Source organism: Sardina pilchardus, chromosome 13, assembly GCF_963854185.1.
Source record: "Sardina pilchardus chromosome 13, fSarPil1.1, whole genome shotgun sequence".
NCBI lineage: Eukaryota > Metazoa > Chordata > Actinopteri > Clupeiformes > Clupeidae > Sardina > Sardina pilchardus.
This window is the reverse complement of record NC_085006.1, coordinates 2,665,001-2,687,500: the sequence shown is the minus strand read 5'-3', so window position 1 is coordinate 2,687,500 and position 22,500 is coordinate 2,665,001. Positions and strand designations below refer to the sequence as shown.

Genomic DNA, 22,500 nt, shown 5'->3' with positions numbered 1-22,500 from the left:
CACGGCTGCCCCATTTGTTTTGTTTTTATAATTAAGGATTTTTGATTTCCTGCTTTTGTCTGTTATTTTTCTGATATTTTCCTGTTATTCACGACAGTCTGTCATTGCATGTGTGTATTTGCTCAGTTTCTTATTGTTTGGCTTCAGGTTTGCTGGACAAACAGAATGGTTCCGGACTAATGCCAGAGGACGATTCAGCTATGAGTTCATGAGCTTCCCCGACTCTATGATTGAAGATATTGACTTGAGTGGCACTCTCATCAACCATAATGGACTAAACAACATTGGTAATGCCATCTGTTCTTCTGTCTCAACACTAATGCACATCTTCAGTACAATAAGCACATATCAAAAGTGAAATTTATAAATACTGTTCTTGTATATTCACCTTAAAGGAGAATTCCAGAGATGTACAGTATGCACTTCACCAGATTTTAAGGGAACTAATCAAACCTGTGTTTAGGCCGAGAGTGTATTTCAGTCTTAGCAGTAGTCTTTTGTAATGACGACGCCTGCAGATCAAGATAAGGACCTTGATCCTTCCATTGTCGTGGTGTAGTTAGACAAGACATAGCACTCGTGCGTGAGACAAAGCACTCACACACATTAACAGAAATGACGCACAAGATTAGCAAGGTTACTGACAACGCAGCTCTCTTAGGGGCTAGGGGCCAGAGACCAAGCCAATAGTTGGACTGGCCAGTCAACGAGCATCTGTAACTCCAGTCAGTATTGTGTGCACAGCTCTGCTAGGACCTCGGCAGGACTCCATTGACTAATTTATGACCTACTCAATATGTTGATTCGGTGTTGGAGCCATCAGGACAAGGGTCGCTAGCTTACTCAACATACTGAATTGTAGCGTATACTTTGAAGTCCGCTAGCTGTGCATTCGCCCTCTCAGCCACTGCTTCCACTCCCCACTCCCATTTTCACTGCACAAACTACAACTCACATTAGCATTGTATAAATTCTGAGATAATGCACTGCAGAATGCAACAATGTGTGAAATCAATTTGGCATAGCTCAGTGTGTCTGCAGTGTCATGCTTGTGCACACTCTGTTTCTGCCCTAAAAAATTGCCTCAGCAATAAACCACCTTCACATTTTTGATGACACATTGTTGACTTTGTGCCTCTGGCTGCTTGAACCTTATGGTTTGTTGGCTCACAGTGACACACACAAACACACATTTCTTCTCTCCTCTCCTCTCCTCCCTTATCAGTGAGTCAGCTGCAGCTCCGGAGGCTCACCCTAAGGGGCTGCCCAGAGGTGGATGGCTGGTTCCTCACACGGCTGCACGTATTCAGCGACACCCTGGAGGAGCTGGACATCTCCCACTGCCCCCGCGTTACTGTAGGAGCACTGTGTGCCCTGCAGCACCTCAGGTACTGTAGAAAGCTACACCTAAAACCTATGTTTTTGTTTGACTCTCATATGAAGTAGCTCATCCCATGTGTGACATTTAACTAAGTATCCACCCACATCTGTCCCACAGGAAGCTGCGTCATCTGGACATCTCTGGCCTCCCCAGTGTGAACAACCCTGGGCTGGTGCGCATTCTTGTCGAGGAGATGCTGCCACACTGCCTTGTGACTGGGGCTGAGTACAGCCAAGGCCTTGAGGACAACATGCAAACCAACATAGAACAAACAAGCATAAACCATCCCACAGCATCAGAGGCCCGGCCACGCTCAGAGCAAAGCGGGCTGAGTAGCACTGAGAGACAAGGGCAGATGCAGTGACACTGGGAACTTGTGCACAGACACAATTATTTATATGAACTCTTCATCTCACAAGGTCAACCCACAATCACAGATAAAAAGAGGAAAAAGGGATGATCATACATGCATACACAATAGACTGTTACTTTGTTTCATGTTGCAAATTGCAGTCAAAATGTCTTTGCATATAACATCAATAGCCCTCAATGTTGAAATATTGTAAATCAACTACACTTATTGTAATTAGTGTAATTAGTGTGTTTATACTGATTTTGAAATTCATCTGCACCTAAACATGTAAATGGAAATTGTCTTCAAGTGTTCTGTGGACTCGTAATGTTTTTGAATGGAGGTGTGACTGCAGTTATTACACTCCAAGGTCGATACTGTATAGTATTATTATAAAAAAATATTTTATTAAAATGTTAAAATGAGCACTGAATTGTTAAGCATTCTGTCCATATCATGACTCATTTGGCATACAGTAGACCTATGTCATTCATTTTTGTAATTGTAGCCTACATTTATTCATAGGCATACTAACTAGGCATTAAACGCATGTAGGCCTAATTAAACGTGTGTGTGTGTGTGTGTGTGTGTGTGTGTGTGTGTGTGTGTGTGTGTGTGTGTGTGTGTGTGTGTGTGTGTGTGTGTGTGTGTGTGTGTGTGTGTGTGTGTGTGTGTGTGTGTGTGTGTGTGTGTGTGTGTGTGTGTGTGTGTGTGTGTGTGTGTGAATGCCATAGGTCTAACTCAACTCCGAAAAATTAGGGACTGCAATATTTGCATTTTAAATAGGTGTGAAATCTACTTTACAGAACGGTGTTAATCCTCAAATCCTATTAACCTAACCGAGGTGATGTGATGCTGCTTTCAGACAGGTGGCAAACTGATGCGGAATTGAGAAGACAACATTGAACGCTTTATAAGACAAGACGGTTGTTTTTCGAAACTCTGCATGTGTATGTATCTAGCATATGATTTGTTTGTGTTTATTTCACTCAAGTTATTGCTGCAGTTCACGCATCCTCGTCACCGACATCAAGAGCACCATTCTTCATCATTAGCCGATCTTCTCTGTAGCCTACAAAATCGGGATAGTGTTACGGCAATGTTGGAGTTGTACTGCTGGTACAAGACCGAAGGTTATTTTGCCACTGGTATGGGTAGCGATGTTGGAATGATCTTACAGGCAGAAACGAAACGCTACAGGCCTACGGACAGAATAATCGTGCAACTGGTTTTCTAGACGGATTTATTTTGATGTGGGAACACTTCGGTAGTGTCGCAAAGATGTTTGGTGTCGCAAACATGACAATGTTGTAAACATAGGCTACTTAGTTGATGGTTGGCGAGCTCAGTTAGGTACTTGAAGTGGAATCATTCCATAAAGTTTTGATTCCGTAGAGGTGCAGGCAAATCGAATAGATGTCTGATGCTCAAGGTAAGTTGTTCAGTTTCGTAAAATGTCTTATGCTCGGGTTAAGACCAACTGACTCCGTCAAACTAGCGGCCTTGCAGTTCTTCATTTTGCATGAACGTTAAATCCAGGTGATAATCTTAAAAAATAAATTGTGTACCTCTAGGTCATGTCATGTCTTGTGGTCACTTGATATGGTTAGTAATGCCGTAATGTCATCTATTTGTTTCGATTTTAGAAGCCACAAAGCCAGACGAGGAGGTTCCAGTACCCCAGGTAAAACCTAATCTAATCAGTGACAGTTAGCCTGTCGCATTTCTCTGTTGGCCTTATATATGATCGCGCAGAAAACAGAAATGATCACGCATGAAATTCTTGTATTGAGAAACTTCACAAAAATATATAGCCTACGTTGTTTTAAAGCTAACTGGTGTCTATTCGTATCCAGGACCAGTCGGACGATAGCGACGAGGGTGAGGCATCGGGAGACGGCGAAAGTAAGACATGCTTTTTTTTGTCATTCATTTTGGTTTCAAATTTTGCTATGAAACCTGTCGATCCTGATCTGTGCCTCCCATACTTCAGTGGATTTCCTGCGCAGCCTATTTTCTCGGACACTCGGCTTGGGGCCTGGAGAAAAGGTTTTGGATGAGTTGACGCTCGACGGTGTGGCCCGATACATCAAGAGCGGCGAGTGTGAGTGACAGTTTCTCTCAAATCAACTCGCTGCCTATCGAGTAGCCTACCGAGCGATCGTGGTGCAAGGACGGGGAGGGAATGCAAGCAGCCAATGAGATGGGAATCACGAATTTTCACAAATTTAGGCTCTTGGTTCAACTTTTTTGTATAGGCTATACATTTCCCTGATGAAACAAGACAGTCAACGTTTCTTCATCTCCCCCTATAGGCAAGAGTATCATCTGCATGGTCGGTGCTGGAATATCAACATGTAAGTAGTAGCCAGTTCTGAGTTGATGCCCTAGTTTTTCCAGTGTGCAAGATGTTATGTTGTTAGTTTCTTTCTGTAGTATGTCACACACACAATGAAATACCACTAGATCTGGACTCTGAAGAACTGAGGAACTGTGGCAGGAACTGTGTTCACCAAAACGTCATGTCCATGTTTTTAAAAGTCATCCATTTGTTTTCACTTGTGTGAGACACGTACAGTAGTATATGCACATAAGAGAGTGTTGAAAATGTGATTTGTTTTTGTGTGTGTGTGTTAAGCGGCAGGCATCCCAGACTTCCGCTCCCCAGGGACTGGCCTCTACGCCAACCTCCAGAAGTACAATCTCCCTTACCCAGAGGCCATATTTCAGATCAGTTACTTCAAGGTATATACCAGCATTGACCAGTGTTTTTGGGCTATGATCACAAAAATATTTATTGTTGTGCATTTTTTATGTCTTTCTCTGTCTCTTCTCATCCTATTTTCTCCATTTGGTTCTCTCAGACACACCCCGAGCCCTTCTTTGCCTTAGCCAAGGAGCTTTACCCTGGACAATTCAAGGTATCTTAACTCACCTGCATGTTTGGATTATCAGTTCTAGTTAGTGATGCTCCGATCGATCGGCCGCCGATCATGATCGGCCGATATTGGCTAAAAATGGCTTGATCGGTGAAGCCCAAAAGCGCCGATCAAAAAAGCCGATCATGTGACCTAAATTACTTGCGTGTCTTTTCCACCTCCAGGCGCGGCGCACAGGCACACAACAGTAGCCTAGAGTACATAGGAGCTTGCAGTGACAAACATGAGTAGGCTAAAGGTTCAGTGTAAAATACCATTTGCAATGTATGTCGTGCTGAAATCCCTCAAGTTGGAAGCCACCAACGAAGTTTTAACACCACTGACGGACAACTGAATATGTCTGGTATGAGAAACTAAACCTGTCAACTTCCCCACCCTTCAATCAGCCGACTGTAGGCCTACTAACCATAGGGATAATAAGAGATGGAAAGACATCACGTTCAGAATTAATTTGCCTCCACGAACAACCTCGTTGTGGAGTATAAAGCCCTAAACACAGCAGTTACGATTTTGCAAATATTTGTAGCCTAAAATATTTTTGAAAGACAGTCAGACTCTCACATCTAAAACAAGACAAGTCATAGAGTTTTAAGTCACAAACTAGTCACAGACCATGCAGACATGCGATGATATCAGACATGTTTGATATTGTCGTAACGGCAAAACTAGAAAAAGACTCCGACTGGCTTACAACCGCTAATGGACACCTTACATTAAACGAGTTTACGGGAGCGCGCCGCGCCATGATTTCTGTCCCGACTTGGGGTATTTATTCGCCGACTGTGAAAACATGGCAATATCGTGCAATGTAAGTCGGCCCTAACCTGCCTTGATCCACGATATGACTCCGCAGGCATGAAATACTAATGTGTATCTCCCCGTGTTACCAAACAGTGTAACCTACATTGACAAGTTGAAGAATAGAGTAGCCTAGCTTCCCAAGCGCAGACGCCTGTCCAATGTCCCTGCTAGCTTAACAGTGCACTTTATTGACTCAAACTGGTGGCATTTAACGGCATGTTTCAGTCATGGGGGATTCCAAAAGAAAAAAGGCTTGCAATTTATTGCTTACAGTAGCTTAAATTGTTTCTTTTATTGGGATTTGGAACAGAGAAAAAGCCATAGTTTTGCACTTTGTGGCATTAGGTTTTGATGTAACACGTTTTTCATTTAATGTAGTCAGTATTTAGAGGCTATACTTTTCAAGTAGCCTAGGCAATGTAATTTGGTCTCATCCCATTTAGGTTATCTGTGTGTTGGTCTGCCTGACCCCCTCCTTGTATGAAATCATTTTATGTCTCGCTATATATTTGGAAAAGATGGCCAAAGTTATTTCATTTTCTAAATACAAATCGATAAATGGTTGTTCTTCCAACATCTTGACTAGCCTTTAGGCCTACTGTCTTCTATGCCACTTACATTAATTCATAGTTAGTTTAATTTCTACAAATGATGCAAACTCTGCTAGACTATTGTTAAAAGACTCTCATTCCCCTGCCATTCTGTGATCGGCAGTGATCGGCAATCGGCCGATCATGATTTTGGTGATCGGTAATCGGTGATCGGCCCCAAAAAGGCTGATCGGAGCATCTCTAGTTCTAGTCATTTTGATATTTGTGCAGTCCTGTATGTATAGGTTTGGAGTTGTCTGGGTGTTGTGCTAATATCTGCGGTGTTCTGTCTGAAGCCTACAGTGTGCCACTACTTCATCAGGATGCTGAAGGAGAAGGGGCTGCTCCGCCGCTGCTACTCCCAGGTGAGGCCCCGCCCCCGGCATCCTCTGGCCACCACTAGCCCTGGAGGGGTCAGAGGTCATGACCAGCCCCTATGTTTATGACCTGCCTGACATTCACTTTATTAGCCCCTGTTACATCTGTTAGGTCATCTCTGGTCCTACAGCGATGTGTTTCTGCAATGCAACACATCGCTGCAATGGATTAAATGGAGACATTATTATTATTTATTTATGTATTCTCTTGCGTAGAACATTGACACTCTGGAGCGTGTGGCAGGGCTTGGGGATGCAGATCTGGTTGAGGCTCATGGAACTTTCTACACCTCACACTGTCTCAGCTTCCTCTGCCGTAAGGAGTACTCCCTGGAATGGATGAAAGGTTGGTAGCACACATACAGTATTGCCCTGATGATGACTCTAATTACATGATGATATTGACTGCTATAAACTGCTGAAATAATGTTTGTTGATAAGTCATATGGCCTCAATGAACAGGAGAATACCAATTATAAGTAGACTTAATATAATTAACAGATTAATAACAATAACCAGAAATGTATGCAAACCATGACTGCAGGTTTTTATGATTAATTAAGTAAACAAGGTTAACAGATAAGTCTTAATCTTATCTTCTCTTATCTGCAGAGAAGATTTTCAAGGATGAGATCCCCACGTGTGACAAATGCAGTGGATTGGTCAAGCCAGGTGAGACTCTCCACTTTCATTTTCAGCATTTTGGTTGACTGATTTTGGTGCATGCAACATACAGTAGTTAGTGCACATATGATATGACTTTCTTGCTGCTCTTCCCCTCTTTTCTCCTCCTGTCTCTTGTATCAGACATTGTTTTCTTTGGTGAGAATCTACCAGCACGATTCTTCACTTCCATGACAACGGTAAGAGAGAGCAGAAGACGATAGAGCTTTGAGTCATTTATGTCAGTTGCCCATGGCACTGGTGAGATGGTATCGATTAAATTACCCATTTGCTGTTCTTTTAACAATTTTGACATCTTATGATGACATGTTATGCTTTTTTTTGTTGTTGTCATCTTAGTTCTGGCATGCCAGCTAAGCGCTTTCAGTAGATCCATCAGGTTTTTTTAAATTGTGTTCATTGTCAGTGGTGCTACTGTACATAAAATTGAATTGCATTTGAATGTAAGTTAATTGAATTTAACTTGAACTTAACTTGAATTTAACTTAAATTTGAATTTAAGTTTGTGTCCCTCTGTTACTCCTCTCCTCTCTCTCTCTCTCTCTCTCTCTCTCTCTCTCTCTCTCTCTCTCTCTCTCTCTCTCTCTCTCTCTCTCTCTCTCTCTCTCTCTCTCTCTCTCTCTCTCTCTCTCTCCCTCTCTCTCAGGACTTTCCTCGATGTGACTTGCTCATCATCATGGGTACATCTCTACAGGTGCAGCCCTTTGCTTCCTTAGTTGGCAGGTAGGCACATGATGCCGCAGTGCTCCACTCATTTCCTATCAGCTGTAGGTTTGTGTTGCCACCTTTACCACAGTACGTGTCTCACATTAGTCATGGGTTCATTCCACTGAGCACCTATCACCTGTCACCTGAGGAGTCATAATCTCAGAAGGAAAGACTGGTTGAATATTTATGTTCTGTGTTCCTCAGATTAATGTGAGAATTTGACCATTTCCATGTGTGTGTTTCATATTTATTTAGAGTCCCTAAGAGAACCCCCAGGCTCCTCATCAACATGGAGAAGACAGGAGAGGTGTGTTTTCTGTGGTTTTGTGTTGTTTCATTTCTTATGATTTTCACAGTATTACCTCCATGATCATATCCCCCACCCCCTATGTTTCTGTTTCTCCACCACTGTCTCCTTCTACAGGGTGACTTCCTGAGTGGGATGCTTGGTTTGGGTGGAGGCCTTGACTTTGATTCAGACAAAGCTTATAGGTAAGTCTATTTCTGACATTCTCTCTCTCTCTCTCTCTCTCTCTCTCTCTCACACCACACACACACACACACACACACACACACACACACACACAGAGAGAGAGACATATAAAGGCAGTGAGCTGAAGGATGGACTGAAAAGCTCCAATGCTTGTCTCATTTATGGAGCTTTCAAACCAGCTGCTAACAGCCAGAGGCTCAGCTGACACTAACAAAGGCTGTTCTGTTTCATGTAGGGAAATTATCCTACAAATATCCTGCTTACAACTGTTTAGTGTGTATACAAAACAGACATTAACTGCTGCTGCATGGTCTATAAAATATGTGCTTACAAGAAAGCTTTTGGTGATGTCAACTGACCCAGCATTATCCCCTTGATTTGGGGACAAATGTATGGGAATGTATTGAAAATGAGGAGTCATGTTGTGAAAAGTCTCCTAGTAAAGGTCCAGTCTTCTCCCATAGGGATGTGGCCCACATCAGCACCTGTGATGATGGCTGCCTGGCTCTTGCAGACCTCCTGGGATGGAAGGTAAGCCAGCACACCACACAATAGCGTACTAAGCGTAGTTCACTGGCGTTTCTGTTCATTAGCACACATTACCTTGGCAGTAGTACTAAGAACAAACACAGGATGGCAGTATTCAGCAGATGGTAACCCTCTGAGGCACTGATGAACTAAGTTATCACTGTTACATTGCTTGCAAACACAAGCTAGTTGCCAAAAATGAGAATGGGCCATTAACATAATTGCATAGGTTACTGTGTATATTCTTGTGAGAACACATTTGTATGTGCAGTGCAGTCTGTGTTCCCTCTACCATCCAAGCTACATTTATTCATTTAGCTGACGCTTTTGATCAATCAAGGTATAGTGTGAACAAGAGACAGTATTGTAATAACAACTACAGTACTACCTTGCATAAAAATTACAAGGACACTTCAGAGTCACGTTACTTGACGGGACATAGAGAAGAGGTACAGACGGGATAGGTAGAGAGGCTCATGGGAGGTGCAAGTGAAGTGTGTTAGGTTTGTTAGGGGTGTTAATCTAGGAGTTGCTCTCTGAACACTTTAACAGAGTTTAATCATCTGAGTTGGTGGTTGGTGGCTTTGTTTCTGTCTTTGTTTTTGAGATGGATAGGAATATAATGCGCTGTTTCTGATTGGTTTCTATTGTAGAAGGAGCTACAGGATCTGGTGAAGAGGGAGCACGCTTTGATTGACAGCAAAAACAAGGACGAGAAAGGTGAAGCAGCCAATGAGAATTCTTCAGCCACAGATAAGACGGCTCAGGGAGCGGAAGCTGGCAAAAGCGAAAAGACTGAGTGACCAATGATCAATGACCAATGACACAAGAACAATGGAAAGAAACCCTGTTGCACTGGCCAGATGTGGTTGAGAACAGGACTCTCCATGTCCCTCTCTTCAGTTCATTTCTTATTCTTTGCACATCTCTCTTTTCTTCTTTTTCTTTCTCTCTGTCCCTCTCTACTTCCTCTTCTGTTTGCAGAATCAGTAGCATGAACTACTTCTCTAACTTGGTCAGCAGAGCATGATGGTGGTAGTCAGGTTTCTGGGACCTGCACATTTAGGATCTTGCTTTCTTTATGAGCCCAAGAGGAGGAGGATCTACGCCTAATCAGTTGACTGTACATGGTTCTCAGTGGCTCATCCACATCCACACGCAATACCAATAGTGCAAATTATTGCTTCAGATTAAGACAGTTAGTTCTCTTAATCATAATTTTTTAAAAGCAATAAGTCTGAATTGTTTGAATATTTGGATAGAAGAAAGTATATGAATGATAACTAACATTAATATGTTTTAATATTTTAAAACTTATCTGGAGCTTAAGTGTTGTTCTTTTTTTTTGGAGGAAGAAGTTGCTCACTCTAGTGGAGTGTTGCAGCACTGTTCTCTCTCACCATAACCTCAATACTATCCCAGAGGCGGCACGTATGAACGGCAAGTCAAAAACAAGACATACGACTAAAGCAAATAAAACATTCTAAACAAAGTAGAACAGAGGAAGTGTGGATCATTTTGTAGTGTGGAGTCATACCATTACCATCCCCTAATCTCTGAGACATGTCGTTGAGCCTTGTGAGGAGCCTGTGTAGTCCTGTCCCCAGTGGTCACATGCACAAGACAGAGGCCCAGGCTTCATTCTCACTAACTCCGCATGATAAACGCATTTCCTGCTGTGAAAAAAAAAACAGCATCACCTACTGAAATGACTTCCTGTTTGACGGCTGGTGCTAACGACGCTCTTCTTCAGCTCGGCCAAACATAGGGTGGTGCCTTTTCTCTGGGGTCTATTGTCGGTCACTGGGACTCATTTGTATAGTGAATGATTGGGCCTCAAACAACAGCATATTCAGCATTCTCTGTTGGGTTAGCTAGGTGTGGTTTGATGTAGGTATGTTTACCATTTTAAGTGGGGACTATAGTGGAGTCTGAGTGAGGCTTTGGATTTCACAGTTGAATGTTGTAGATGTACATACTCCATTATGTGTGAATAGACTGTGAGTACGTGAACCTGACAGACTAGCAGAAGACTACATTCAAAGTTCACTGTTCACCGCTGCAGGAGTACATGAGAGTCACCACAAGCCTCAGCGCGGTGGCCAGACGGTGAGCGAGAGCTCGCTCAAGTGAGAGCAACACACTCCTGCCATGAGAGCCTGGCGCTGACACAGGAGGACGTCACCTGTCAGCTAGCAGCGCTGCAGCACATGGCACAAGAGCACGGGTCCTCAGGCGCACGCTCAGCACTGGCGCAGCAGCACAGGCACAGGCTCTTGAGAAATAGTTGAGGATTACAAGAGCAAGTGAAGGCGAGCAACTGAAGTTGCATGAGCACAAGTGGTTGGAGGCTCGGCATGCAGTGGGATGAGAACTAGAGACAAAAGCATCAAAGGAACCCTGGTCTCAGCAGCAGAATGTGAGTGCTTTTGACAACATCCTTTTGTCACTAGATCATCTCTCATTGCTTTATGTATGAAATATGTTGACTTGCAGCTCCCAAGGAATCTTGAGCACAGTCAAACTTACATGATTCAGTTTAGTCCTTCTCACTGCCTTCCAAAGATTGTATGTACTGTATCTTGCTGAGATGATCGTTGTGTAGAATTGGACCGGTGAAATGGTGAAGTTGAGCTCATGTGCATGGGTAGTTTGACCTCTTTAATGTCTCAGGTTTTGCTATTGTGTTTATACATCCTGCCTATGTGCTTACTGTCACACCCCTAGATTTGAATATGAATATGATTTGAATATGTAGATTAGTTCCAGCCCACAGAATTCACTGAACCTTTGTAAAGATAAGAAATGTCCCACAGCACTTTGTAAAACTACTATAGGGCCTGTGTGTAAAAAGATATAAATGCTCTCAAAGCTCTTAGCCATTTCGAATAATGAGAGCCATTTTATCGTGTTTCTGTTTTAGAAATAAGAGAAAGAATAAGAAGTCAGAAATGAACTGATTAAAAATGACCTTATTCAGACCGGTTATAGTGAAGCGTTGATCTGTGCACCATTTCCTGCATCTTTTTTTCACTGCATTTTTTCATTTCCTGTGGTTGCCTTGACACCATACAGACAACATCCAATGGGGGACGGCGACCGTTTGAGACCTGATTAGTGTACCTGATCCAGCTGCCTTTCCTTGGCATAATGAAATCCCCGCAGGATGAGGTGGACCAGGGCTATGTTACGTGGTGAGAGGACAAAATACGTAGCTTGTCTTCGTTAAGCTGTTTCCTCTGATGTCTTTCCTCTTCTATGACAGGTCCTTAGATACCTCTTAGTCACCCTTAAGGACTCCCCTTAAACCTCAATGACTGTGACAAAAGACACGTCAGTCCTTGAGAGTTTCAAGTGAAAACAAGGGAGCAAAATGCTTTTATGACATTGTCAGATTTTTGTGCATGTTTTTGATTCACACGGCAAAACATGGCAAGTTTGTGCATGTTTGTGATTCACTATTTTGTTTCTGTCTCCAAAAAATGGCGTTCTAGAAAGATTGACATAGTGAAACAGGGTGGTGCGCACATCCAAAGAAACTCTGCACAGGTGCTGGACAATTGTAGTAGATGATAGAGAGGAGATGCTCCGCACACTGTTAGAGCTCCAAAAATATATTGTTAACTTAAAAAGGCAATGTTTCGATCCATGTGGATCTTTGTCAGAAAGATTGACATCCCATCAGCCTGTTGTCCATGTAGACACATTGGTAGTTATTGGTAATTAACACCATTGTAATCCCTGACATGTTCAGCTGTGCTAAGTCCTCCATGAGGATGTCCAATGGGGACTCTGCTCTGGCCAGTGGGCCTCTGGCTCTGCTGCTGCATCTCAAGGCTTGTCAGGAGGCCTGGTCACCTGGGCCACCCTGGAATACAGACGGCGCTCGCGCTGCCCTGTGGGGTCGGCCTGCAGGGGTAAGTAGCCTTCTCATATCACTGTACTCCTAAACAAAATGCAAAGCTTGTAATCTATATAGAATATGATGCCATTGCCTTAACTGAGACTTCCCTGGGGGGGAGGGGGGGTGAAAGTGAAAGGGAGAGTGAGGGTATGCAATCGCACAGTCCAGGCAACCTGACGGCACAGCAAACAACTTACCGTGTAACGAATCCTGACTATCCCACCACTCCGCTGCTGTCTGGGGCTTTTGCCAGATAGTGAAAGACGAAGGTCTTCTGATCCTAACTCTAACTCTAATGGGGAAAAATGGTTTCTGAAAATACGGTGGAGAAGAACACATTTGGTGCTTCAGTGCTGTAGCCCAGAGCTATGTGTGACAATAAGCAAGTATTCCCTCTGTCATAATAATGATAATAATAATAACTGGTGCAGAGTCCGTAGATGTGGCATTTTTTGTTCGTATGACAAGAAATTTGGTACTGCACACACTCGTGCCATTAGGATGACACCCACCAAATTTGAGAGCAGTCGGATGTGGTTCGAGAGTTATGCGTGGAACAGAAAGACTGACACACAGACAGACGTTCCTTCCATTAATAGATAATAATAATAATAATAATAATAATAATAATAAAAACATTAGGACTTTTTTCTGTATACTATTTTTGTAGACTATTTTCTGATAGAACATTACATATTTAAAGTTCAGTGTAGGCTACAGTGCAAGCAGTGCAGTGGAGTTATTTGAATAACTGGTTTCACATTGACTAATAATATGCTCCATTTTTGAGCATTCTGGCTGACTGTCCTGCTTCAGTTCTAGGCTCAGTTTCATTTCCATGTTGTTTCCATGTTCTAAATTGTTCTGTGTTAGCCTATAAAGCAGGGTCTGTAGGATGATTGCGTGTCTGGCGTGTGGGGGTGTGGCATAGATGGGAACCATACCGATGGACCATCAGCCCAACCCTAAATCCTAGTGAAATTGTTTTTTTAAATTTAGCTGGCTACAGATGTAATTTGGATTCTCCTGTTCTTGACAACATTGCTTGCAAATCATTTGGTACAGTCTCAAACTTTACTAAAAGAACCTTTATAAATAAACGTTATACTGTGACCTGGAAAACCAGCCAACAGAAAGGGAACATGCTCACTCAGGTTCCTGGTAGTGCTCTTTTATATTTCTTATTCTGTGAAGGGTGCATTGTTTACTAGCACCACAAATCTCCCTTTAAATGGCCTCCGTAGTGTAGAGTTGCTCAGCGTGTAGGCTATTCACCTAGAAGAGATCAGGACAACAGCGGTTTGGCGCAAGATAAGGAGTCAGTGCGTGCAAAGTGACACTGTGAGTGCAAAAGTGTTACACCGCTGTCCACTTCCCTTTTTAAACTGACTTGCTTCAGACTTGTCAGATGAAGAAAAAATAGCCCATGTCATAGCAGAAGTATGTGCTGATAGGGTTCTGAGAGTGAGAGATAATGAATGAGAGCTCATGCACGATAGAGAAAGAGAAATGGGGTTTTGCAATGGACCATGATGAAAAGTTGCAGTGAGGCGTGTTTCTTAATAGGGAATGTCTTTTGCTGGCATCTCCTGGGCAACGGTAAGTAAATGGAGACTAAGAGAGAAGGAATGGACAAAGGGATGTCAACCTATGCGTTTAGCTTTAGTTTTTATTCTATATAGCCTACCAGTTTACAGATGCTGCATTTGATTTCCTCTTTATATACGTTCTTAATTAGGGCAAAAACACCCTGTAACTATTTCACCATGTCATCAATGTAAGTTTAAGGGTAGGCCTACTCACCAAGGATCAGAGTGCTTTATGGTACTTTGGTACTCACTGAGTGACATGTTTCATTTGTCTCATTTGCCATGATTGTTCTTTTATGTTCCATTTATGGTACGTGTATTCTTAAATATGCAGTTCATATGTATGTGTTGAATTTGTTTGAAGATTCTATTTTTGTGTCTTCACTGTATTGTCACTGTATGTACTGGGACATGCTCATTTTCTCACAATTATGTAGGGAACATTTTTCTATTCTGTTCTGTTCTGTTCTGTTCTATTCTATTCTTCGGTTGTACTCTATTCTAAGAGGTGTATGTGAAGGTATAAATGTGTATTCTTTATTTGGGGCCAAATATTTTTAAGCATGTCAGAGTGTGTGTGGTTACCTCACGTTCGTGCTTGCGTTACATATCTGAGTATGGGAGGTTATGTGAGGTCAGGCTCATGCTAGCTAACTTTAAACACATATTTTACTCTACATGCCCAACCTAGAGGAACATGTTGCTATCTTTTATTTTTCTCACAGACATAAAAAAAGAGATACGAGCAAATTATGAAAAGATTGTATTATTGATTATTGATCTTGATAATTGATTGAGCTCGATTAGGGTATAGCGAGACCTTACTTTGACTGTGTTCTATTCCACTGGGAAGTTCAATATTATCTATCCAAGCTACACTTTTTGTCTGAATGACCTGCATGCTGTCTGAATGCATGGGAATGACATCATTGCGACTTCCTTTAAAAAACCCATCCCCTCTGCAGAGTTTCCTGGTGCTGCGAGATTCTGCTGCTCAGCCAGAGCTGCTGTGTGTGTGTGTGGAGAGCGCCAGCGCGCCAGTCAAACATTTCCCCATCCGTCACACTGGCACAGGTACAGTAGGCACGCTGTTTCTTCTCCTTCCTGCGGGAACTGAGCCAGGCGTATATGATTAAAACCATTGACAGCTGCTGGGAGTAAATTAGACTTTTATTATGTAATGGGAGTTTTTTTCTCTAAAACAACCAATCTCTCTTTCTCTCTCTCTTTCTCTCTCCTTTCCTTTCTCTCTCTGCACTTTTTCTATAATTACTGTTCTGTATTCAATTTTATTCTTTTTATGTTATTGTTGAGTGTTGTACTTGAGAGCAAAGATTAACCAGAGTCAAATTCCTTGTTTGTTTATGCAAACCTGGCCAGTAAAGCCGATTCTGATTCTCTCTCTCTCAGTGTTACAGCTGACAGAGTCTCACCTGAGTTTCCCTGATCTGGCTCAATTGGTGGCTTTCTACACTCTAAGCAGGTAAGCTGCCTGGGTTGAGGTGCTGCATTTTTGTCCTTAAACTGCCAGAGCACATGTTTGATGTGCAGGTGATGTGTTTCTGTTGTCAGAGACGTGCTGCCTGTGTGTCTGCGGGTCCCTGAATGGATCTCCAGTCTGGCTGACCCCTCTGAGAAACAGCCATCTCAACTTGGACCCAGTACGGCCAACCCCTCCTTCCCTCCGTTTCTTTGATATGGGACTATTTCTGCTGCTTTCACTGTATACTGTTCATCACAGAGTGTAATTGAACCGTTCCTTTCGCAATGCATAAAAAACATTTCAGAGGACTGGTCTATTTTTTTTAATGTACGTGCTGCTACCACGTCTGGTGTAGCTTCCATTGATTACAGTGGAGGCTAATTGTTGAAGCAGACGCAATGCGAATGGAGCGCTTCAGTTTCACACCCGGTGTAGCTTCCCTCTTAGTCTTGTTTTAATTTCTAGAATCTTCTGTCTCCTTTCTGTTCTGCTCCTTTTCACCTTCCTTTTGACACTTCTGAAAGCTTCCTGCTGGCGTGTCTTCTGCTTCGGCACACATCTTACATCAGATTGCCATATCAGCGACTACCTCATGCTCAGTTTCCTCATTCTTCCACATTCTCTTTCTCTCTCTGTTTGTGTTTAGAGTCCTGGCTGTGTCCACTGTCCAACTCATCTTCAGATTCCATAATGCCGGAGTCATCAGTGGTGCCTGGGGCAGTCCTGTGCACCATACAGGTACACTAACTCTGTCAATGTGTGGATTTTGCATATGTTGTTGTTTTTGCAGCCAGATAAACAGCAGGCAGAACACAACATTAACATCAGTTCTTAACCCAATTCCAATGTATTGTACAATGGCAATATCAGTTGAGATTGCCTCAAGGCACCTTACAAAGCCTAGTACCTGCAGTCCCAAGAGCAAAGAAACGTAAAACCATCATTTTCAATAGGAGGAAACCTCGAGTAGAGGCCAGCTCATAATTGGGGAGTGTTTTTTGTCGGTCAGGTAGAAAGACGGAAAAGAAGGGCAAGGGGACATTGGGAGGGAGGAGAGGGAGACAGATGAATTCAGTTTCAATGATTAGTAGCACTTGGCTTACATGATACATGTACAGTATTCCATGGGTGCCTCTCATTCAGCGTTTATACGTCCTCCCTCGCTCCTCGGGCCTCGATCCTCACTGATCTACATAAAGAAAGATAGATGAAGGGGATAGACTATCCCATTGTTGCCGCCCCATCATTCTTTATGTAGATCAGTGAGGATCGAGGCCCGAGGAGCGAGGGAGGACGTATAAACACTGAATGAGAGGCACCTGATGATGCCTACTGTACGGTATTCCATGATGCGTATGGTATTCTATGAATCACGTGTCCAATCCAGTGTGTTGTGTCTCCTGACCACAGCTGACCACAGCCAGCGGAGCTCTCTGCATCATCAACCCACTGTACTTACATGAGCACGGAGATGAGTGGCTGTCCCGCGCGCCGGACACTGCCCAGCTGGGCGGTCAACCCGGCAAGCGGCGCTTTGAGAGGCGGCTCAGCAGAAGCAGACCGTGGGGAGGAGCAGGACTGGTCAAGAACAGAGGGATCTCATTGGATGAGGAGACGTTGCAGAACTACTCTGAAACAGGTGCATGTTGTGTGGCGTCGGCCTCACTTGTGTCATTGCTCGGCTGGAATGTCAGATAAGGGAATCCATTTATTGATCAATGTGTCTTGAAGCAGGAATGTGTGAAAAGTTGTGTAAACTGGTTTTAATAACACAATTGACCAGCATGAGGTTTAAACCCTTGATTTAACAGTAAGCAAGTGTTTTAAAGATGAGAAACTGTTTTACCTTGGCTTTGTTGAATAAGGAGAGTTCAGCGCATGGCCACAAAGCCACTGTGAACACAAGATTGTTTGTTTCCTCCACCATATGCTTATCTCTGAAATGACCATTAAAAACCTGGTGAATCTGAACAAAGACCCCCCCCCCCACACACACACACACACATACACACACACACATACACACATTACCACCTTGAGTTGGAGATTCAGGTAGAAGTTACAGAAGTCTATGGCTGCAAGGCAGGCAATCAGTGTGAAGCTAAATTATTAATGTCTAGGTGCCAGTTAAGCATGGGGGGGAGTGATATACAGTCTATACAGTTAAGAGCTAAATGATTCATATCTCTGGCAAATATTGATTATAATGTTGATTTTCACTTGACCAACATGTTTGTTCTGACTGAAAATGATACTGCCACATGGCTTGTAAGGTTGTAAGACAATGAGGTGGAAACATGGAGTTAGAAAAAAAAGCATTTTGATCATTTTAACATTATGAAAAATGGCATGTCCAAAATTATTCATACCCTTTTTGAATAATCAATGGAAACATCTTTATTTGAATTCACAGCTCTCAAAATGGTTCTTAGAAGTCCTACCAAGCCTCTCTATGTTTGCACACTGATTCTAGACCACACATTTATAGCAGCATATCTGGGGGTTTAGGCAGGAACGATTCTTTGCCATCACTCTGGCCTTGTGCTCACCCTTTTGAAGTCTGACCTCTAAACTGTCTGAGGTCCACTCTAAGAAAGTTGACGTTGTTTTCCGTTAACCATTTGAGAGCACTGTTAAAGACTTCAGCATGGCGCAGCAGTGTGTGGAGCTGCCTCTGAGCTGTCCTGTGTGCAGCACTGTTAAGGACTACAGCATGTGCAGTATGGTGTGGAGCTGCCTCTGAGCTGCCCTGTGTGTGTGTGTGTGTGTGTGTGTGTGTGTGTGTGTGTGTGTGTGTGTGTGTGTGTGTGTGTGTGTGTGCAGCAGGAGCAGGAGCAGGCGTGGGGCCGCCGGTCACTACCTCCACTGGAGTGGTGCTCCGCAGGGCGAGCAGCAGCGCCAGCAGCAGTGACCCGTTCCAGCGCTCGTCCACTGGGAGCGCCGTCCTGCACAGCCCAGCGCCTCAGTCCCCCCACCGCGTGTCCTGGGTGGAGGACAACATGTGGGCGTCCCCTCCCGCACCGCCCTTCCTCCTCCACCCGCCATCGCTGGAGCTGGACTCGCTGTCCATCAGCAGCATCGAGGAGGAGACCGACTCCGCCTGCTCTAGCCCCGCCCTCTCTCACCACTCGCGCCTGCCGTTGGCCAACAAGGTGAAGCACCGCCTGTCTGCTGTGGGCCACGCCATTGGCGGCCTGGTCAACCCCCAGACGCGGCTGACCAATCGGGTGCAGGAGCTGAGCCGGAGCAGGAGCGGGACGTTTGCCGAGGCGCTGAGGGGCTTCGTGGAGCAGACCCAGCGGTCAGTGGTGACGGACGCGGTGACCAGCACTGACCTCCTGCAGGAGGTGCGCGCCTCCCTCACAGGGCTGCGGGACACACTGCTGGACTACCCCGACGTCTGCAGCCTCATGGACAGCATGGCTGACCAGCCGGACACAGAACTGGGTACGGGCATGCTGGACAGCTCTCACTGGCCTGCATTAAGACACACACCTTGATCATGCCAGAAACAGCTATTGGATTAGCTATCCATTTAGTTTGTATGGTCTAACTCTCTCTCTCTCTCTCTCTCTGTCTCTCTCTCTCTCTTTCTCTCTCTCTCTCTCTCTCTCTCTCTCTCTCTCTCTCTCTCTCTCTCTCTCTCTCTGTCTCTCTCTCTCTCTCTCTCTCTCTCTGTCTCTCTGTCTCTCTCTCTCTCTCTCTCTCTCTCTCTCTCTCTCTCTCTCTCTCTCTCTCTCTCTCTCTCTGTCTCTCTCTCTCTCTCTCTCTCTCTCTCTCTCTCTCTCTCTCTCTCTCTCTCTCTCTCTCTCTCTCTCTCTCTCTCTCTCTCTCTCTCTCTCTCTCTGTCTCTCTGTCTCTCTCTCTCTCTCTCTGTCTCTCTCTCTCAGATGCCATGCTGGAGACCTCGCTGCACAAAGTGGCCTTGAAGCCGGTCTGCTCGCACCTGTACTCCTGCATCCACGCCTTTCACAGCAGCGATGGAAGCTTCCAGAAGCTCCAGGGCAACCAGCGCACGCTGGAGGGCCGCAGTCTGGAGGAGCTGGAGGGCACGGCCGGAGCAGGCGTCCCCGACCCCGTCACCATGGAGAAGATCCAGCAGCGCTGGGCCTCCATGCACAAGGCCTACTCGCCCAACAAGAAGGTGCAGATCCTGCTCAAGGTGTGCAAGACCATCTACCACAGCATGAGCGCCAACGCCAAGCCTGGTGAGTATGGCGCCACCCACTGGTATGGAATGGATTGGTCCGCACACTGAGTAGGCTCCAAAAATACACTTTATTAACTATATAAAAAGGCAACGTTTCGATCCGCAGTGGGATCTTCTTCAGGCAATGAGAACAATGGTCTGAGATGTCATTTATCACATGACCTACAGGTAGGCTACCTACTGGTATCACACACAACAGCCAGAGGTGTCCATCACCCAGCCATACATCTCCAACACACAGCTCAGCTGAAAAGGGAGTGTATCTCACAACCACCGTTCTCACTTCAGTACTAGAGTTTAGTACACTTAATCTGAGAGCTTTGGGACTGTGGCAGTAGGCTAGCTCATAGACATGCTTGATTTATTTTTGTGGTTTGGTGTGAATAAACAATTACAAATTATACAAATTACAACATGTGCATCATGGGCACTGCTGTGGATGTTTTACTAAACGAAGAGATGAAGACATCTTACCATAATTCAATTTGGTGATTTTATCACATCCTGTGGATTGCAGAAGTGTGCTAGTGTTAAAACTCCAAGCCAAGCGTCCACAGGCACAGGCTAATAGGACACTGCAAGTACCAGGTGATGAGCTTTGCTTGAAATAGAGGGAAAATGAACAGGTGGATAAACAAGTAGCTGTAGAGGAATTCCATCTGAGTTAAGTCAAAGCTCCCATGCAGTGAGTTCATTCCATATCATTCTCACTTCATCATTATGAGGCGCCATTGTTCACTTAGGAGATATGAACACTGCACTCTGTAGGACATGGGTAGAGTCTTCTAAGATGCAATCGGCTTTCTATAATGTTGCCTGGTCATGCAGTGATGTCAGAGACTGAAGAGGGCAGCCAATTTGAGCATGTGCAGAGCATGAGGCTCTGGAGGTACTTCTTTTTTTTAATTTACTTAATTCTGGAAGTAAAACCAGAATATGGATGAAAAGGTCAGTATGCTTTCAATAAAGGATATATAATAATGTTCAGAACGTTCCTGTAGCTTCCTGGAAAAATACTGCCGCTGTTGACATTCTGTTATTATGTGTTGGAGCCTAAGAGCAGTTTGTCATCGATGACAGTGTCCAGGTATTTGTATTCGTGTACAACTTCAACTGATTCCCCATGGATTGTAGTGGCAGTCCATCCTCCATGCTTGGTGAAGTCAATAAACATATCAAAAGGCATCCAGAAACCTTACAAATGGCAACAACAGCACAGTAGACTCGGATAAAAGGCTTTCTAGCATGCTAACTATGTCTTTTAATGATATTAAAGGGATATTCCGCCATTTTTGGAAATACGCTCATTTTCCACCTCCCCTCGAGCAAAACAATCGATATTTACCTTGTTCCCGTTCATCCAGCCATTCTGTGAGTCTGGCGATACAACTTTAGCTTCAGCCTAGCATAGATCACTGAATCAGATTAGACCATTAGCTTCTCGCCTGCTAGCTTCATGTTTAAAAGTGACTAATATTTCTGGTAATTTTCCCATTTAAAACGTGTGTCCTCTCAAGTTAGAAAGTGCAATAAGACCAACTGAAAATGAACCCTGCCGTTTTTCTAGGCTGATTTGACATGGAACTACATTCTCATCTGGCGTAATAATCAAGGCAACTTGCAGCTACTGGCACTACTACTGCTTGATGTCTATGGGGACTATTTTCAGATGCTGCGTACGATATCACTGCGCCTATGGTACGTTTGCAAGTTACCTTGATTATTACGCCAGATGAGAGTGTAGTTCCATGTCAAATCAGCCTAGAAAAACGCCAGGTTTCATTTTCAGTTGGTCTTATTGCACTTTCTAACTTGAGAGGAGACACGTTTTAAATGGGAAAATTACCAGAAATATTAGTCACTTTTAAACATGAAGCTAGCAGGCGAGAAGCTAATGGTCTAATCCGATTCAGTGATCTATGCTAGGCTGAAGCTAAAAGTTGTATTGCCAGACTCACAGAATGGCTGGATGAACGGGAACAAGGTAAATATCGATTGTTTTGCTCGAGGGGAGGTGGAAAATGAGCGTATTTCCAAAAATGGCGGAATATCCCTTTAAGATACTATATATTTTCACAGGGTGGTGGTCACACATAAAACAAGCTTCAAAAGGTGGAAAAGTGTTTCTTACTGTCAGACTGGTGCAGGTTAATACTTTGTGTGAAGAAGAAAATGAAAATTTACCACATTTTTACATTTAAATTTTAAATGAAAATTACCAAAATGTCTTTAAACTCCAAATTGTGCCTATAGGTAAGTAAGACTCATTAAGGGTAGAGAAACAGGGAAATGAAAGCCTCAGGAATGAGGAATGAAACGGGTTCATCTTGTTGTGTGTCCTTTTGCAGCCCAGTGTTGTGTGGCCTGCTGTGCTGCATTATGGCCTGGTGCAGAGGCACGTGTCTGCCTCCTGTTTGTGCTCTTTCTGTTTTGGTAAACACGGCCTGGTGTGTGGTGGTGG

The 22,500-nt window shown here is 43.9% G+C and overlaps 3 protein-coding genes across 8 annotated transcripts in view; all 3 read left to right on the top strand.

Moving 5' to 3' along the window:
* dmac2 (distal membrane arm assembly component 2) overlaps window positions 1-2,158 on the top strand; it is a 4,648-nt gene extending 2,490 nt beyond the window's left edge. For both annotated transcript variants that reach the window (XM_062553142.1, XM_062553143.1), the window contains exons 4-6: window positions 148-287; window positions 1,226-1,388; window positions 1,499-2,158. In XM_062553142.1, the coding sequence (XP_062409126.1) occupies window positions 148-287; window positions 1,226-1,388; window positions 1,499-1,745 (550 nt within the window). In that variant the 3' untranslated portion in view covers window positions 1,746-2,158. The remainder of the gene's footprint in view (window positions 1-147; window positions 288-1,225; window positions 1,389-1,498) is intronic.
* Window positions 2,159-3,007: 849 nt separating this feature from the next.
* On the top strand, window positions 3,008-10,351 carry sirt2 (sirtuin 2 (silent mating type information regulation 2, homolog) 2 (S. cerevisiae)). The gene is made up of 16 exons (XM_062552077.1): window positions 3,008-3,165; window positions 3,380-3,417; window positions 3,590-3,638; window positions 3,727-3,837; window positions 4,049-4,090; window positions 4,372-4,478; window positions 4,598-4,654; window positions 6,360-6,428; window positions 6,657-6,786; window positions 7,053-7,112; window positions 7,248-7,303; window positions 7,771-7,847; window positions 8,088-8,139; window positions 8,257-8,324; window positions 8,790-8,856; window positions 9,507-10,351. Exons 1-16 carry the CDS (start codon window positions 3,150-3,152, stop codon window positions 9,654-9,656), a joined length of 1,149 nt encoding a protein of 382 aa, XP_062408061.1. The 5' UTR covers window positions 3,008-3,149; the 3' UTR covers window positions 9,657-10,351.
* Window positions 10,352-10,492: 141 nt separating this feature from the next.
* rinl (Ras and Rab interactor-like) overlaps window positions 10,493-22,500 on the top strand; it is a 13,783-nt gene continuing 1,775 nt past the window's right edge. Inside the window, exons 1-11 of one of the 5 annotated variants that reach the window (XM_062552072.1) lie at window positions 10,493-10,747; window positions 10,919-11,272; window positions 11,929-12,047; window positions 12,608-12,770; window positions 15,312-15,420; window positions 15,757-15,829; window positions 15,919-16,007; window positions 16,476-16,567; window positions 17,240-17,468; window positions 18,653-19,276; window positions 19,720-20,037. In XM_062552072.1, coding sequence (XP_062408056.1) covers window positions 12,004-12,047; window positions 12,608-12,770; window positions 15,312-15,420; window positions 15,757-15,829; window positions 15,919-16,007; window positions 16,476-16,567; window positions 17,240-17,468; window positions 18,653-19,276; window positions 19,720-20,037 — 1,741 coding nt within the window. In that variant the 5' untranslated portion in view covers window positions 10,493-10,747; window positions 10,919-11,272; window positions 11,929-12,003. Of the gene's footprint in view, window positions 11,273-11,928; window positions 12,048-12,607; window positions 12,771-14,219; window positions 14,357-15,311; window positions 15,421-15,756; window positions 15,830-15,918; window positions 16,008-16,475; window positions 16,568-17,239; window positions 17,469-18,652; window positions 19,277-19,719; window positions 20,038-22,500 lie in introns of those variants that run through there. The other 4 variants (XM_062552075.1, XM_062552074.1, XM_062552073.1 and 1 more) reach the window with 4 other exon arrangements.

What these genes read in the sequence shown, in the direction of transcription:
- sirt2 (XM_062552077.1), top strand. An exon ending in CTCCCTGGAATGGATGAAAG is followed by an intron (nt 6,787 to 7,052) that starts GTTGGTAGCACA and finishes TCTTATCTGCAG; the next exon opens with AGAAGATTTTCAAGGATGAG. An exon ending in GATTCAGACAAAGCTTATAG is followed by an intron (nt 8,325 to 8,789) that starts GTAAGTCTATTT and finishes CTTCTCCCATAG; the next exon opens with GGATGTGGCCCACATCAGCA.